Here is a 17093-nt window from a genome sequence, read left to right on the forward strand (position 1 = left end):
TCCGTTAAAAAGACTTGTTTTTTTTTTACTTAATTTCTGAACGTTTTTGAATCAATGCATGTTTTGATTTGGGCTCTCCGCAGATGAATAGTTAAAACGAAATTTGCATATTTCTTTTTTTGGCTAAATGGCTTTCGCATAGTTTTGATCCAATGATTTTGAGATTTCTGAACCTTTTTGAATCAATGCATGTTTTGATTTGGGCTCTCCGCAGATGAATAATTAAAACGAAATTTGCATATTTCTTTTTTTGGCTAAATGGCTTTCTCATAGTTTTGATCCAATGATTTTGAGAAGAAAGGAGCGGGGGAGGAGGCCTAGTTGCCCTCTAATATTTTGGTTACTTAAAAAGGCAACTAGAACTTTAAATTTTTAAAATGTTTTTATTAGCAAAAGATATACGTAACTTACAAATTAGCTTACGTAACGAACTTCTGTATTCTCATGTTTTTATTACGTACATGAGGGGGCTCACCCCCTCGTCAGTACCTCGCTCTTTACACTAAAGCTTAAATTTTGTCCCAATTTCTTGAGAATGACCCCTGAATCACAAAAGCCTTAGAATAAATAGTTGGAATTACAAAAAATACTTTAGCGTAAAGAGCGGGGTATTAGGAGGAGATAAGCCCATCATATGCGTAATAATTTCTGTTCGTTTTAAGTTTTAATACTTCTCATTACTTTCAGTTGAAAAAACTTTAACATATTTATTTTGTCATTGTTTTTTTTAAATAATGCTAGAAAATGCTACGCTCCCTTTATGAAAATTTTCTTCCCCCATAACAAATTCCTCCAAGAAAAGTTCCCCCAACATATCCCCCTCTTCTCAACCCCCCCCCCAACCTAAAAATTCCCCTGAAAATGTCGGTACACTTCCAAATAACCATTACTATATGTAAGCAATGGTCAAATTTTGTAAGTTGTAGCCCCTTCCACGGGGACTGTGGGGGAGTAAGTCGTCCCCAAAGACTTAGTTATAAGGTTTTTCGACTACACTGAATAAAACGGCTATCTCAGAATTTTGATCCGGCGACTTTGGGAAAATAATTAGCGTGGGAGGGGGCCTAGGGGCCCTCCAATTTTTTTGGTCACTTAAAAAGGGTACTAGAACTTTTCATTTCCGTTAGAATGAGCCCTCTCGCAAAATTCTAGGACCACTGGGTCGATACGATCACTCCTGGGAAAAAAAAAAACAAAAACAAAAAAACAAACAAACACGCATCCGTGATCTGCCTTCTGGTAAAAAATACAAAATTCCACATTTTTATAGATAGGAGCTTGAAAGTTTTACAGTAGGGTTCTCTGATACGCTGAATCTGATGGTGTGATTTTCGTTAAGATTCTACGACTTTTAGGGGTTGTTTCCCCCTATTTTCTGATATAAGGCAAATTTTCTCAGGCTCGTAACTTTTGATGGGTAAGACTAAACTTGATGAAACTTATATATTTAAAATCAGCATTAAAATGCGACTCTTATGATGTAACTATTAGCATAAAAATTCCATTTTTTTGAGTTTTGGTTACTATTTAGCCGGGTCGCTCCTTACTACAGTTCGTTACCACGAAGTGTTTGAAAAAGTTAATAATATATAATAAAGATCAAATTTTCTGTTTCAGGTGAGAGAGAATTAACACATCGAAAATGAACTGCATATTAAATTTTTATGAATACAGTTTACTAGCCTCTTCAGTGCATTAACTTCTGCGCAATCATCATACAATTTGGGAAAAAATGAAGGCAGATGACCCTTCTAATGAGAATTAATAGATATTAGGACAACAAGAGTAACTTTTTCATACTTTACTCATTAAAATGATTCATATTTTAATAATTATTATAATGCGTTTAAAGGCATTAGTTAACAAACTAATCCACTTTCGCATTAAATTTGAAATAAATGCGAATTAAATTACAGTTTGTACCTGGAAAACTCTTCTTGTTAAGATTATGGAGACGTTTTCACCTGAATCAAATTACAGACCCTGTAACGGGTCACGAAAGCTGAGTTCGAGTTTCATATTATCAAGCAGAAGTCAATCCCACTGTGCCATAATAGGGCGACTTTGAAAATCCGCGTTTTTTTATCTAAACAAAATCCACATCTAATTTTTAATTACTCCAAGGTAGATGTCATCAGTGAACCTTCTACCAGCGCTCCTAAAAACACTGGAAAACGTGGCATTTCACTGGAAAAGCTCAAATACAAAAAAAAAATAACGGCATTCCTGTTGCAGGTACCACGCTGATCAGATAGTGCTGATGAAAGGTTGCAGACCAGTATTAAGTACACTACCTTGTAGTTAAGACCTCAAAGGAGAGAATTATATTTCTTTTACACTACACCTTTAAACCATTCTCACAAGCAAAACTTTATGGTGCTTTACGTAATATTAAACAACAAATTTGGCCTGTACTGTAATGTAATGTTGTGAAAAGTAGGCCCGACCTCTACTTATAAATTTACATTATATAAGTTCAGGTTACGTTAGTCGTCCTAGCCGAGTGGACCGGTGCGCTAGATTTAGGATCCTTTTTTCCGAGAGGGCGAGGATTCGAATCCTAGTGTACCTAATTATTTGGTTTGGGACGGAGGTCAGTCGCGAAATCTGAGGAAGGTAAACAGGAGGGGTGTGTGGAAGCACAGAATGGCTGCCTCCCCCCCATTGCACTTCCTGGCTGATTGGCCTTGAGCCGCATCCTTTTTTATCTCGCGTTCTGGAAAACTGCAACATAGCAAAAACAAAGTGAAATTTATAGATGAGTAATTCATAAACCTTGAAATCAAATTGACAATTGTTCCTAGAAAGCCTTTCATGCTTGATCAGGGCTTCAGTCTCAATTCCATGTTTTTAATTTTTGAATAGCTTGCTTATCATAAATATAATATGATTATAATGACTTTTTATGGATTATCATGGCAATTTTGTGTCGAAAGACTTGTTTAGGCGTAAAATATTGTAGTTGGTGTAACTTAAGAAATAAGTATACACTCACGGATTTGCTATAAATATGCGTAATAAATTGCGTACGTAGCGTAAAAGCCGATTTTGTAGATTTCCGCATAGCAAGTCTGTATATTCTGCGACGGAAAAGCTAATCAGGTTGCTGCATGCAATTGTACCCTTATTCGGAGTCTAATAAGGTGACGTGGTACCTCAAACGACCGCCCTACCTAGTACCTTATAACCTTTTTTGGATTCGTCGCCAAACTATTTAGAACTGATTACGAGGTCTTGACATAACTTGTAGAGCTTGGATAAGAGATCCGAATAAATAGCAGAAAACTAATAGCCGTCACCTTCTTTCCTAGAAATCTTACAAAAACTATTTAACTTCTCCGTTTTATGCCGGATATAGAGATATTCAATTTTAATAAAACCTAGACCACCAGAAATTTCTATTTTTTTTCGAGTAAACAGAGCAGAATTTTCTATCTAAAGTTCATAAAGTTTTGATAAAGTAATCAAATTAGATTAATATTAATAAAACTAGATGGAATCTACATTTAAAATAGATTGAATAAATTCTAAAACTAGACTAAACTATAGGCCTAATAGGATTGTCGTTTTTATAAGATTTAATCTGCAATTAAGATTCGATCAACTATAATTTAATTACATTAGCAAAAACAAAATAAAATTATAATCTACATATAATAATTAGAATCTACAAAATTCAAATTATAATCCAACGCGTATTTTACTAAGATTTCACGGAAAAGACTTAAATTATATTAACATTAAATAGAATCCAATCTGGATATACTACTACTACAACTACTACTACTAACAACTCATCTCAACAAGAAGCCACCTGACGCCAGCACACTTACGCACGCACCTCCTCCATCCCAATCTATTCAAAGCCTCCCTCCTTACACCCTCCCAGGAAGTTCTCATTTCCTTTAAATCTTTCTTTATGACATCCTCACACCTCAGACGAGGACGATCTGCTTTCCGTTTACCACTAAACGGTTGGCCAAAAACGCCAATTTTTGGCAATCTGTCATCCCTCATCCAAAGAACGTGCCCTAGCCATCTCAACCTTTCTTTCATTATAGCCCTAGAAAGCAGGATTGAACCACATTTTTCATACAGCTTACTATTTGAGATACAGTTAGTCAGCTGAATACCCAGAACACTCCGTAGGCAATTTCTCAGGAAAACAACTAGCAAATCTTCATCCGCTTTTCAGAGCGCCCAAGCTTCAGAGCCATATTCGACCACTGTCATCACCGTACCTTCTATTATTCTAATCTTGGTTTGCAGACTTATCTTCCTATTCTTCCAGACTTTTTTTAACTGTGAAAAAACACCTTGACTCTTGGCTATTCTACTTTTAGCATCTTCACTGCTCCCACCATCTTTACTAATAATACTACCAAGGTAAGTGAAGCTGCCCATCTTATCAATCTTTTTGTTACCCAACGTCACCTTCTCATCTTAGCTTATTCCTAGCCTTAGTGACTTGGTCTTCTTAACACTAATTTTCAAACCTCTAAAAACCTCTAAAAGTTCATTCATTTTGCTCAACCTTTCATCAATGATGCTTTAATCATCAGCATAATCAAAGTCCAGGAGAGTTTTTCCTCCCCATTGGATTCCGTGGTCTCCCATTGCCTTTCCTGTGCTCTTTAAAACAAAATCCATCAAAATGATCCATATAAAGAGGGATAGAACACAACCTTACCTAACTCCTGATTAAACACTAAACCAGCTGCTAACCTCATTTCCAACCTTAACCACAGCAGTATCATTCTCGTACACAGCACTAATAACCTTGATGTAATAAACATTAAAATATAATAATTAGAATCCAGAAAAGTACAGTAAAGACTAATTTTATTAAATTTTAAGATCTATTGGGGTGTTATCTAATATTAAAACTGAACAGAATAGAACTAAATCAGATAGAATAATTAGATTCTGCAGAACACAGTCAAGATTTAATAGAATTGAATTAGAGCCACGCTAAATAGAATCTACATTAGCAACAATAACTGGCTTACGAATTTAAAATCTCGATCCAATCAAACAGAATAACAAGAAACTACAAAATAAATAAAGATTATATTTATACTAGTCATGATTTGAGATTATAGTAAGGTATAAAATGTAGGATTTCACCCAATTGAACTAAATTACACTTCTAATAAATGGAGTATAAATTAGAACCTAAATTAAACATAATACAGTCAGCAAAATATAATTAAGACCAGAATCAAATTAAGAATTAAGAAAAGATTGATCTATAATTAACATTTAATCAAACTGAACTAAATTCATGTATATTAAATATCCTAAATTAGAATAATAACATAATAGTTAGATTATGCTAAATAGTTGGTCTACTCTCTAACATAACAGTTAGAGTCTGCCAAACATTATTAAGATTAGAATTTAATAAAGATTCAAGAATTGAGATCGAATTGATCTACAATTAAGATAGAATCAAACAGAATTAAATTAGAATCCACAATGAATTGAATAATATAATCGATAAACAAAATTAACAATGTATTCTACAAATGCCAAAAATATGAATATTTCATTTTCCTCCTTTATGAAACCTGAAATTAATAATGATTGATTTGTCAAATGGGAAACGAGAGTGTTCTCTTTTCTTTCTTCTTTCTTTTTTTCACTCTCTTTTCTTCCTAAATTTGTTTCTTTTTTTAACCCTAAACTAAAATATAAATAAATAAAGAAAAAGGAAAAGTTAAATAAAAAGTAAATAAGAGAGAAGTAAAATTAAGTTAAAAAAAGGAATAAGAAAAATGGATTTGTTTCCATCCCTCAGTAAAGAGATTGTCTTGCTTTCTTTCTTTAATGCATAACTTCAAACAAAGTGTAAAATAGAGAATTCTAAAATAAAAAGTAGAATAAAAAATACTTTTGCTTCTGTCCCTTAGCATAGAGATCCCTAATTTGAGAGTTTGTTTTTGCTGTATCATCCTTCATCTCTGGCTCCACCTCATCAAGGTCAGATAAACCAGATACATCAGGTGACAATGCTTCACATTCATCATTTTGCCAATTTTCATTTATCTCAGTTTGTATGTGCTGATATGCTGCAATAAAATAAAGAAATAGCTAAATTTTCAACTTAATGAAACTCTAAAGAGTGTTATATCAAAACCAAGTTTGATTAGAATGGGAGGGATCTCCCCTCCCCCTGTAGGCACTAAAGTGTTAGAGAATTGAATAATGGTGGTTCAGAAAAAAATCAATAAGTGGTAAAGCCTAAAAGCCACAATAAAGCCACTTAGTCTACATACTAGATGCATACTTAAGGGGTTTGTCACACAGAACACACACACACAAAATCTGATTTTACTAAAAGATGATGAATATAGATGTAAACCGACTCCTTAGATAGTATGATGCCTAACATACTGATACAGCTGTTTCTGATGATTATACCAGGAAGACCTAACCAAGGGCTTTAGAGCCAGGACACAGAAAATTTATGTTTTAGTCCAAAACTTTTGAAATTTTCTTAGGGGCACTTTTTGAACTAACCTTGAGCCTGTTCCCCTTTGGCATGTGGGGCCAACACACATGCACCCCTTTGTGCATGCATGGTCACAAAGGAGTTGATTTCCCAGGGTAAGAACGATCAATGAAATTCAGTCAAAATCAGGCTACAGCTAATACTGTACACATTTTAGGTGTTCTACTTTTCAAACTAGTATTTTTCTTACGAAAAATAAAATGTTTTTTATTGGCTCCAAGATCATTGTTTAGATATGAAGGTGAATGTCCACTTTTAGATATACTTGAATAAGCGTATCCCAAATTCATAAATTGTAAGCCAATGAAATACCAGTATCCTCCAAAATATATTCAAAAAGCTCATATTAACTTGTCTTTTAATTTTCAGAGGTCATGGGGTGTACTTTTTTCTAAGTAGTAACAACCCGCCTTTATGGATTTTTCGTTTCTATTTTTGATTTTTAATGTGGAAACCTTAAATCAGCACATTCTGTTTAGATTACATATAGAAAACCATATCAAAAGTGACTAACTAATTCCGGAGGAAATTGTCAAAACCAGAAAGCTGTGCTATATTGTGCTGAGAGGCGTTTTGGGGGGTTACATACAAAAAGAAAAAAAAAGAAAAATAAAATACTCCCCAACCCACTGATTATATACTGATTCACGTATTTTTAAACTCACCAATTACAAAAAAAGCTGAAATTTCAGACAGTTTGCATCAAGAATTCCAATTTATGAAAGCTTAGAAGATGGCAAAAATTTTCTTCTAATTTTTTATTAAGATGCAAAAAGAAAGTATTTTCAAAATATGAGGTAAATACCTCGCTCTTTATGCTAAAGTATTTTTAGTAATTTCGACAATTTATTCTACAGCCTTAGTGGTTCAGGGGTCATTCTTAAAGAATTGGGACAAAATTCGAGCTTTAGTGAAAGAGCGAGGCATTGACGAGGGGGCAAACCCCCTCATATACGTAATAAAAATATACAAATATAAAAGTTCATTACGTACGTTAATTCGTAAGTTACGCATATTTATTACTAATAAAAACATTCGCAAAAAAAAGTTCTAGTTACCTTTTATGTAACCAAAATTGGAGGGTAACTAGGCTATGGTTCTTTTTTTCTCGACTTTTAATAACTAAACAAAGGGTTTTGTTAATCTGGTGATGGGGCAATTGTCTCCCCCTAGCATGATTTACTTCAATACTTTCTATTTAAAAAGCATTACGAAAAGTAAAACAAAACATAAATCACTGACATATCTAAAATTGATGGTCCTTAATTCATACTGCACATTGTTACCCTTTTTTGCCCAAAATGGTCTCAAAAGAGAAGAGTCTTGCGGGTTTATAGGAATGATTTCGGCTTTGAGTATTTTAGATTTGAAGTTTTAACTTCAAGTAAATTACAACATATTCAATAAATTACAATAACATAGAAAACAAAATGAATAAATTCCCTTCTGTTTTTTTTTTTTTTTTTTAACTACATAGCAACTATTCAACATACTTAAAATGGGAAAATATATCCAGCATTATGACACATATACAGTAATTACATTTTTCAATATATAATAATATATAAGAATACAATAGTATATATTTTACTTATTTATTGTAAACCCGTCTTTGTACAAAAAGAAAATGACAGAGCACTACAAAGAAAAAGAAAGCAAATTATCACTATACAACTATGACAAGGTAACTATAGTTGAAGAACCTGGCTCCAAGTATGTTTTGAAATCTTGTGGTTGTGTTTCTCCAAAAGTTTAGCAACATCTATAGTTGGGACTACTATCAATCAATCAATCAATTTATTTCTGACCCGTCAACAAAACAAAGGGGGTTTGTAGCCCAAGTGACGGAGTACGACAAAAAAAAAGAGAAAATAAACAACAACAAAAAGAGAGATTACAATCAACAAACGCAAATATAACTACATACTATACAAAGAGGGAAGACCACTGGTGGTTGAGTTTTATAGTGGATGATTTGAAATCTTCCACTATATGTCAGGACTGCTGATTAGCTTTGAATTCCGTGCTCAAGTTGGATATCTCAGTGGGTATTTCACGAAATGGAAAAAAAGGAGGAGTGAATTTTCAATTTATCAATATTTTTAAGTATCTTCCAGAAAGGTGCAATGTAGAGGATGTGGGGGGAGAGCAACAGTGTTGCACAGCGTTGCAAGATAACGGCGATTGAAGCTTAGCAGAGACTATGGAAGTATAGGAAGCTGATATGCGGTGTTTGATGCCTTCTGTTAGAAGATGACAAGTGTTAGAAATGGTATTTCCAATGAGAATCCCAAAATAAACGATTCGGTCAAACGGGCTGATCTTTGAATTCCGAAGTGCAATTTCACGAGGAATTGAGCCTTTCCAATTAAAAAGCAATCCGTGTAACTTTTCAGCATTAAATTCAAGACCAGATTTCAAGTATTCTGCTTAAAGTTTTTGGAAAGTTTCAGAAATTTTGTCCAAAGTTCGGCTGATGTTAAAAATGTCACCAGCATAAGAAGGCAAGAATTTTTACTGGGGAGGGGGGCAAGAATTTTATTCGAGCGCTATTGAAGAAAAGTTACCATTTAAAAAAAGACGCTACTAAGTTAAATTCAAAATATTACACAATACATAATAAGCAATAAACGCACATTAAATAAACATAAAACTGAGTGCTGGTGATCAAGCTTTTACTAAGATTATCAGCAATGAATTGTTACAGGTGACAGTAGTATTGTTCAAAAGAGCCTTTGCTTGGGCTAGGGTGAATTTAGTATACATTCAGTTTTGTTCTGCAGGCTTTACCACTAATGTTGCAGAGCCTATCACCCCTCCACTTCCCCAACCTGCCATCCCGGCACAGGATGCCCTATCTTATAGTTGAACCAAGCACCATTCTAACAGCCCTGTGCATTGTGCTATTCAGTTGCACACCATTTTGAACAGATTTCGACTCTGCAAGATTAAATTTGTTGTGCTAAACTTTTACTTTACGTGAATCATTGAAATATTATTTATGACTTCTTATTAAATTGATTTGGTAGTGAGTTCGCTGCTTTATATTAATAAATAGCATTGAAATATGCGGGCCACATAAAGTAAAAGCAAAAATACATGATAATTCTAAGTTTTATTACATATAATTCGATTTACATATATTACATCTAATATTATATTATAACACGAATCTTATGATTTTTCAAAATCAGACGAATGTACATATAAAATAAACCTACAATACACACAGTCTTGTTACAAAAATTGAAGTCGTCTATTTTTTCTCTCTTTCAATTCCCAGCAGTCAAAGTGAAGATAATCTTTCTTGCCCTGTGGTATTGCGGCAGTACGTCTTCAACCATCAAAGGCAAAAAAAGGTCCTTCACACAAAGCAGAATGCATAGGAACAGTGAAGTATTGTTTAAATAGATCAAAGATTAGAGGAAACGCAGATTCCAAGCGTTTTTCAGCAAAAAAGATGCTCTTTCAAGAATACTTTTGTTTTTAATATCCTCAACTCTGTAACAGCACTGTAGCTCAGACATGCAGCGTTCAAAATCGAGCTTATAGTATTCACACAGAGGGCTTACACTGTCTATTCATTTCGTTTACAACTAGTATTACGCTTAAATTGTCCTAATGTCTAAATTGTCCTTTTATAGCCTTCTTCCAATTTATGCAGTCAGAACATCAATAGCAGGATACGACACTGTATGTTTGAAAAACTTTTGCGCTGTATCACATGGAACTATTGTACCTCCGCCTAATTTCATTGGAAGTTTCCGTTTCTGTGGCAATTCAGGACCTCTAAAACCACATTTATTGGCTAATTCTGAGCTGTGAAGGCAATCATTAAGTGCCATATGATACCCACGACGTGTACTTTAATTTTAGAAAAACTTGTTTTTAATTTAATATTTATCTTAGATATCTGATATATTTAATATCTTTTTTATTTAATTTCATGGGTTGAAACAAAAATGACACATAACAAAATATACGGGTAATATATAATTTGGGTTATAAATTTGCATACTAGGAGGGGGGTTTGTGGGGAAACTATAGTGCAGCTGCAGTCCAAATGTGTCAACTACAATTATTTTACACATTATGAACTAAGTCTAAGATTATGAATATGATTTTTGAAGAAGGGGAAGTACCTAATGATTTTAGGAAAACCTTAATTAAAAACTGTATAAGAAAGGTGATAAGAGTTAATGTCACAATTATCGATGCATTAGTCTGGTCTCTGTGGGTAGCAAATCACTTAGTAATATGATACTTTTTTAGACTGAGAGATGCTATAGACAGAGTTTTAAGAAAAGAACACTGCGGTTTTAGAAAAGGTAGAGGATGTGTCGACCAAATTTTCACTTTTAGGTTAATAATTAAGAAGTGGCTTAGTTGTCAAACACCTTTGGTCCTCATTTTTATAGATTATGAGCAAGCGTTTGATTCTGTTGATAGAAGAGCTTTAGCAAAGGTCTTATCTTTATATGGTAAACTAAATACATAAAAATGATTAGTGCTATGTACGAGAATAATACTGCTGCGGTTAAGGAAGAAAATGAGCAGGGCAGCTGGTTTTGTATTAAATCAGGAGTTATGCAGGGTTGCGTTCTATCTCCCTTTATATGGACTGTTTTTATGGACTTTGTCTTAAGTAACAGATGAAAAGCAATGGGAGACCACTGAATCAAATGAGGAGGAAAAACTCTCATGGACTTAGATTATACTGATGATCTAAGCATATTAAATGAAAGTGCGAGCAAAATGAATGGACTTTTAGAGGTTTTGCGAGTTCAGGGTACTAGAAAAGGTTTGAAAATTAATGTTAAGAAGATTAAGTCACTAAGGCTAGGATTAACTGAAGACGAAAATGTGACGTTGGGTAACGAAAAGATTGATCAGGTGGGCATCTTTACTTACCTTGGTAGTATTATTAGTAAAGACGGTGGGAGCAGTGATGATGTTAAAAGTAGAATAGCAAAGGCTCAGGGTGTTTTTTCACAGTTAAAAAAAATTGAAAGAATAGGAAGATGAGTCTGCAAACCAAATTAGAATATTGGAAGCTACAGTGATGACAGTAGTCAAATATGGCTCTTAAGCATATGTGCTCTGAAAAGCGGATGAAATTTTACTAGATGTTTTCCAGCGAAATTGCCTAAGGATTATTCTGGATACCCAGCTGACTGACCATATTTCAAACAATAGGTTCTACGAAAAATTTTAGCTCAATCCCGCTTTCTAGGTATATAATGAAAGAAAGGTTTAGATGGCTAGGCTACATTCTGCAGATGAAAGATGACAGATTGCTAAAGATTATCCTTTTCGGTCAACATTCTAGGGCTAAACGGAAAGCAGGTCGTCCTCGTCAGTGGTGGGAGGGTGTCGTAAAGAACGATTTAAAGGAAATGGGAGTTTCCTGGGAGGGCGTAAACAGGGAGGCTTTGAACATCGGCTTGGAGGAGGAGCGCGCGCTGCTGTGTTGGCCTCAGGCGGCTTGGTGCTGCGGTGAGTTATTATTATTAGTAGCAATGGATGTGGGGGAGGGGGAGGCACATACCTCCCCCCACCCCATGATTGGCACCACTGAAACTAGTTTCAATAGCAACAACAGCGTAATACCATGCAATGCCAGTGATTTTAAGTTCTTAGATCTCTGTAGGTCTAAATTCCTTTGGCACTGCCCTATGGGATAGCCTGCTCCTAGTATCAAATAATTGCTTAGTCTAGCTTAAACCGCAAAATTAACAAAACATAGCCTAATTCAGATATTGAAAACAGTTGAACTTGTTTCTCACTACAATATATTTCAGGAACTAGACATGGCAACAAGAGCAAAATTCTCCCTGGCCTATTTCCTTGATGATAAGACTTCAAAGCGGTATATTTGTATAAGTATTAATGAGGAAGCGCAATGGACCAGTATTTCGTATTTTTTACGTTAAAAACGACCTGGGATTAATTAAAAAAAAATATCTGGTTGAAGTAAAGACCAAATTTGAAGCTTAAAACCAGCAACAGTTTTAAAGTTACTTAATGTTATAGCTTTTTCTCCAAATTATTGGGGGGGGGGCACCTGCTCCCCTCCCCCAAACAACAAAACTGAGCATAAGTGACTAAGGAGATATTGAGGCCAGAGAAAACACAAGACATCTCACACTGGTCCTGAGCTTTGAGGACGCAGTTATTGAAATAACAAGGTGAGGCAATTGCACCTTGCCTGGCTCCTTTCTCAACTAGTATAGTTCTATCCAATGGTCTTGCCAATTCATCTTGCATAAGGGGATTTTTAAACGGACTTGTAGCCTAGCATCTAAATCCCTTTGAGAGCTTGATAGCCGGATTTACTCCTCTTTTAACAGCTCTTAAAAGCATGAGGGGGAGGATCAGGGAATCAAAGGCGTGGCAAACACTACTTACCAAGGCAAGTGAACTACCTGTTTGTTGAAGCATCAAGGAGAGTATTAACAACAACTGCAGGGACGTCTGCATATTCAATGCCATGTTAAAAGCCAAATTGATGAAGAGGCATATAACATTTTTCTTCAAGCTCTTTTATAAACAGTAGCTCATAAAGCTTGCATAAACTGGTTGAAACAATTATGGGCCAGAAATATGAGCATTGATCGGAGGTTTTTCGCTTTTTTGGAATATTACATAATATAGTACCTATAATAGCAAAAAGTAATAAGTGTTAAAGTGTTCTTTTAATTCATCCCACACATTTTTTAGACTTGAAGTTTGGACTAGAATATTTTATGGAACATTCAAATCATCAATGACATAATAAAAAAAACAACAACAAAGGAATAAATCACTTCCTGCTTTTATTTCTTTTTTATTACCAACATACTAGGTACTAAACATATTTGTAACTGGAATATAAGAGCTAAGTTCTGACAGAAAGAAAAAAAATACATGGTAATTACCTTTTTGAACTGACATTATAAATGGTCCTATTTTCTTCCTATTATACTCTGGATATTTTCTCCTTAGTGTTTCTGCCAGTAAGGGAATATGGACATTCTTCTTCTGTGGATTCTGGTCTAAATACTGAAACAAAATACAAAGATCATAGTCATTACAAAAGTGTTGAATAGTAAATAACTATGTATCCCTCATGCATTTTTTTTTAGTCTCATTGTACAGAATTGGTAGCCAATGAACTTGGAGAAGAGCTCACACAATCAAAATTAAAAGACCATGAGCAATTTCGAGGGCAAATTGCCCTCAAAATTTCCTGGAACATTCCTTATTATAAACCAAGTCCCTTCACTAATATGAAAACAACATAACTAATAAGTCACTCCATAGAAAATTCAAAAACTACTAAAATACAGCAACTAAAAAATAGCCTTAAAGAACGGCGTATCCATTATAATGGGATATTTGAAACCTGAATGAAATTTGTTATATGTAAGGATAAAAATGAAATAATGGTTTATACCAGTTTCAAAACCTTTTCAGATGTACTGCTTCACAGATCTTCGAGAAGAGCTCACATAATCACAAATTAAAAGACCAAGAGCAATTTCGAGGGCAAAACTTCCAACCCTTCAATGTCCTCTGTGCCCCTGTAACTCCAGATAGCATCAAATCAAAATTTATAAAATAGAATTTCAATCAGAACAGTTAAATGTTGAAAAAAAAAGATCCCAAAGGAAATGGTTAAAAATCACACAACGGTTTAATAGTTAATGCAATAGTATTTATTTACACTTTTTCAAATGCAGAAAATGGTCCACATAGCAGAGGTAATTATCTTCTTGATTCTTGATGGCCTTCAGCCATGAGCATTGGCTTAGTAAATAGCATTTCATATATTTGTTTTTATTGATAAATTCGATAAAATGACGATTTTGGTAATTGTCACTGAATAATTTATGCAGTCTCAATTTATTTTCGCATTTAATATTATGTTTTATTTTTATTTTTTTACATACATCTTTTTGTCCTGTTTTTACTTTTGGCCCCCAAATTCAAATTTAGTCCTTTGAGGCTAATTTTTGAAATAATATCTCATCTATTTAGGGATGTACTGCTACTCAACTCTCTTTTCTGACCCCATTACATGGAAAGATTGTCACAGAAACTTGAAAGATGGCTCATTGTAGGCCAGATATACACTCTATGGTGTTGAAAATCAGGCTAGTATCATTCTTATAGGGAGGGGAGGTGAAAAGTGTTTCATAACAGGTCTGACTACAGCCTTAGAAAGACTGCATGGGAGCAGCTAGTTATGGTGCATTTGTGAAGAATAAGGGCTTAAATTGGCCAGTCTTGTATCTTTATTTTAGTCTTACTTTTATTTTAGTCTGATTTTTATTTTAGTCTTTATCAGCACTTCTTTTTTTCTTTAGAACTTGTCTTTACCACTGAATTTGAAGGCAAATTGGGATTGGATATGAAGAAGTGCTAACAGGAATTGTTATTACAAAAGTGAAGAATACCAAACTTTGCTATGGTAGGCCTATATTTAACTGGCCGATATTGTGCCCATATTTGGATTTTATGAAGACCACAGAGCAGGCTTTGTTGATATGCAGTCCCAAAGAGATTGTAGTTGTCAGCAGATTGTGATGTTTTCTGTACAAATAATATATTGTTGTTGCATATGAGGATTAGGGTAGGACCCAAAAAAGTGCCTTGGGGAAGTCTATTTACAATATTGCATGAATTGGAGAGAACTTTGTCACCATTAACTGTGAAGAATTGAATCTACTGAGCCAATATTATCCTTCAAGTTGATTGCCTCCTTACCATCTTCTGCATAGTTTTTTCTACTAACTGTCTGCTATTACTTTTACAGGATACATATTTCCAGAACTTCTTTGGGTTTTACCACTTTCCTTCCCTATTACTTTCCTTGCATGTCTAAGCAGTACTGAAAGGCATTGTTTATAGTTTTGGTGTTAGTTTGGACCCCCCCCCTAACTCCCCCAAAGAGCGCGGATCCAGTCTGGTTACATCAATCACGTGTCTACAACATTTGGTTATTCTACTCACCAAGTTTCATCCCAATCTCTCCACTCTAACTTTCCCCCATCCACCCCCCCCCCCCAATGTCACCAGGTCTGGTCGAGATTTAAAATGAGAGCTCTGAGACATGAGTTCCTTATATCAAATTTCATTAAGATCTGGTCACCTGTTCTTAAGTTAAAAATACCTCAATTTTTCTAATTTTTCCAAATTAATACCCACCCACCCCCAAACTCCTCCAAAGAGAGCAGATCCCTTCCAATTATGTCAATTGTGTATCTAGAACTTGTGCTTATTCTTCCCATTAAGTTTCATCCCAATCTCTCGACTCTAAGCGTTTTCCAAGTTCAAATTGAAAATGCAGTATCTGAAACATAAGATCTTTTTATATATCAATTTTCACGTTTTCCAAGATTTCTGGTTTCCCCCTCAAACTCCCCCCAATATCACCAGATCTGATCAGAATTTAAAATGAGAGCTCTGAAGCACAGGATCCTTCTAAATACCAAATTTCATTAAGATCTGATTACCCATTCATAAGTTACAAATACCTTGGTTCAAAACAGGTATGAAAGTTGTTAATTGACAGTTAACAGATATAAAAAAAAAATTTTAACTGGATATTTTGAACACATATACAGTGTTCATCATCAGCAGCAAAACTAAAGGACATCAATATAAACAAACGAACCTAATAAATTATACCTAATAAATTAATTACACATAGTTTATTGCTCTTATTTCTTTCAATGCAACAGCAGAAGCAAATCTCTTTGACCTTTTTGGTCCTGGTTCATTAGATTTATCTGACATATTACGTGGACAGAGGTCACAGCTCTTATTGGAGGTGATATTTACTTTATTTGACCTCAGTAAATTATCATAAATTGAATTCAATCCAAATTCACCTGTATCTCTGTTTATGGAATTATTCTTCAATAATTCTTTTTTAATTTAGATTATTTTGGATAATTAAAAATAGGTTCCAAAAGGGCTGATGTGAAATCTTCAGGTTTGGTATTTTGCTTTAAAGACAATGAAATAGAATTATGATGTTGTAGCAATCTCATTTTTAAATTCTGGTTAGTACATCCCACATAAGAGCTTCCACAGGTACATGGGATTTCAAAAACCCTGCTTTGTTAAAAAAGGCTTAAAACATTTGTCTCAAACTTTAAAACATTGATCTCAAACTTACTATTTCATTATAAATCCATTTCTTTTATATTATATAATCCACAAGCACTGATTTTCCAACATTAATCTGGATAAATTAATTTTTACCATTGTTATGTTGTTTTCTTCTTTACACTGAGAAAATGTGGTCAAAAATGGTGCAGACAAAACATAGCATTATTTTGTTGGAAACAACAGATAACTTGTATTTTTAATTGAAAATTCATCATTTTTAAGAGCTTAAAAAGTGCTTAAATTTGAATTTGTGGTAGAAGTGACTATTATATTTGTAAAGAACATAAAAAAAGGCATCAATTGGTATGTATGCTTTATTGGTTAAGTTAGTTATACAAAACTGTCATAATTTTTTGAAAATTCATCATTTTTAAGAGCTAAAAAGGGCTTAAATATCAATCTAAGGTAGAAGCAATTATTA

General features: G+C 34.1%; 1 protein-coding gene across 1 annotated transcript in view; it reads right to left on the minus strand.

Moving 5' to 3' along the window:
• Window positions 1-17093, minus strand: part of LOC136041476 (nuclear valosin-containing protein-like) — a 79821-nt gene that overhangs the window by 61252 nt on the left and 1476 nt on the right. The window contains exons 2-3 of the mRNA XM_065726169.1: window positions 13432-13555; window positions 5894-6071 (exon numbers count right to left, since the gene is read on the minus strand). Of these exons, the coding sequence (XP_065582241.1) occupies window positions 5894-6071; window positions 13432-13555 (302 nt within the window). The remainder of the gene's footprint in view (window positions 1-5893; window positions 6072-13431; window positions 13556-17093) is intronic.

Source organism: Artemia franciscana, unplaced genomic scaffold (genome assembly GCF_032884065.1).
Source record: "Artemia franciscana unplaced genomic scaffold, ASM3288406v1 PGA_scaffold_23, whole genome shotgun sequence".
Classification (NCBI taxonomy): Eukaryota; Metazoa; Arthropoda; class Branchiopoda; order Anostraca; family Artemiidae; genus Artemia; species Artemia franciscana.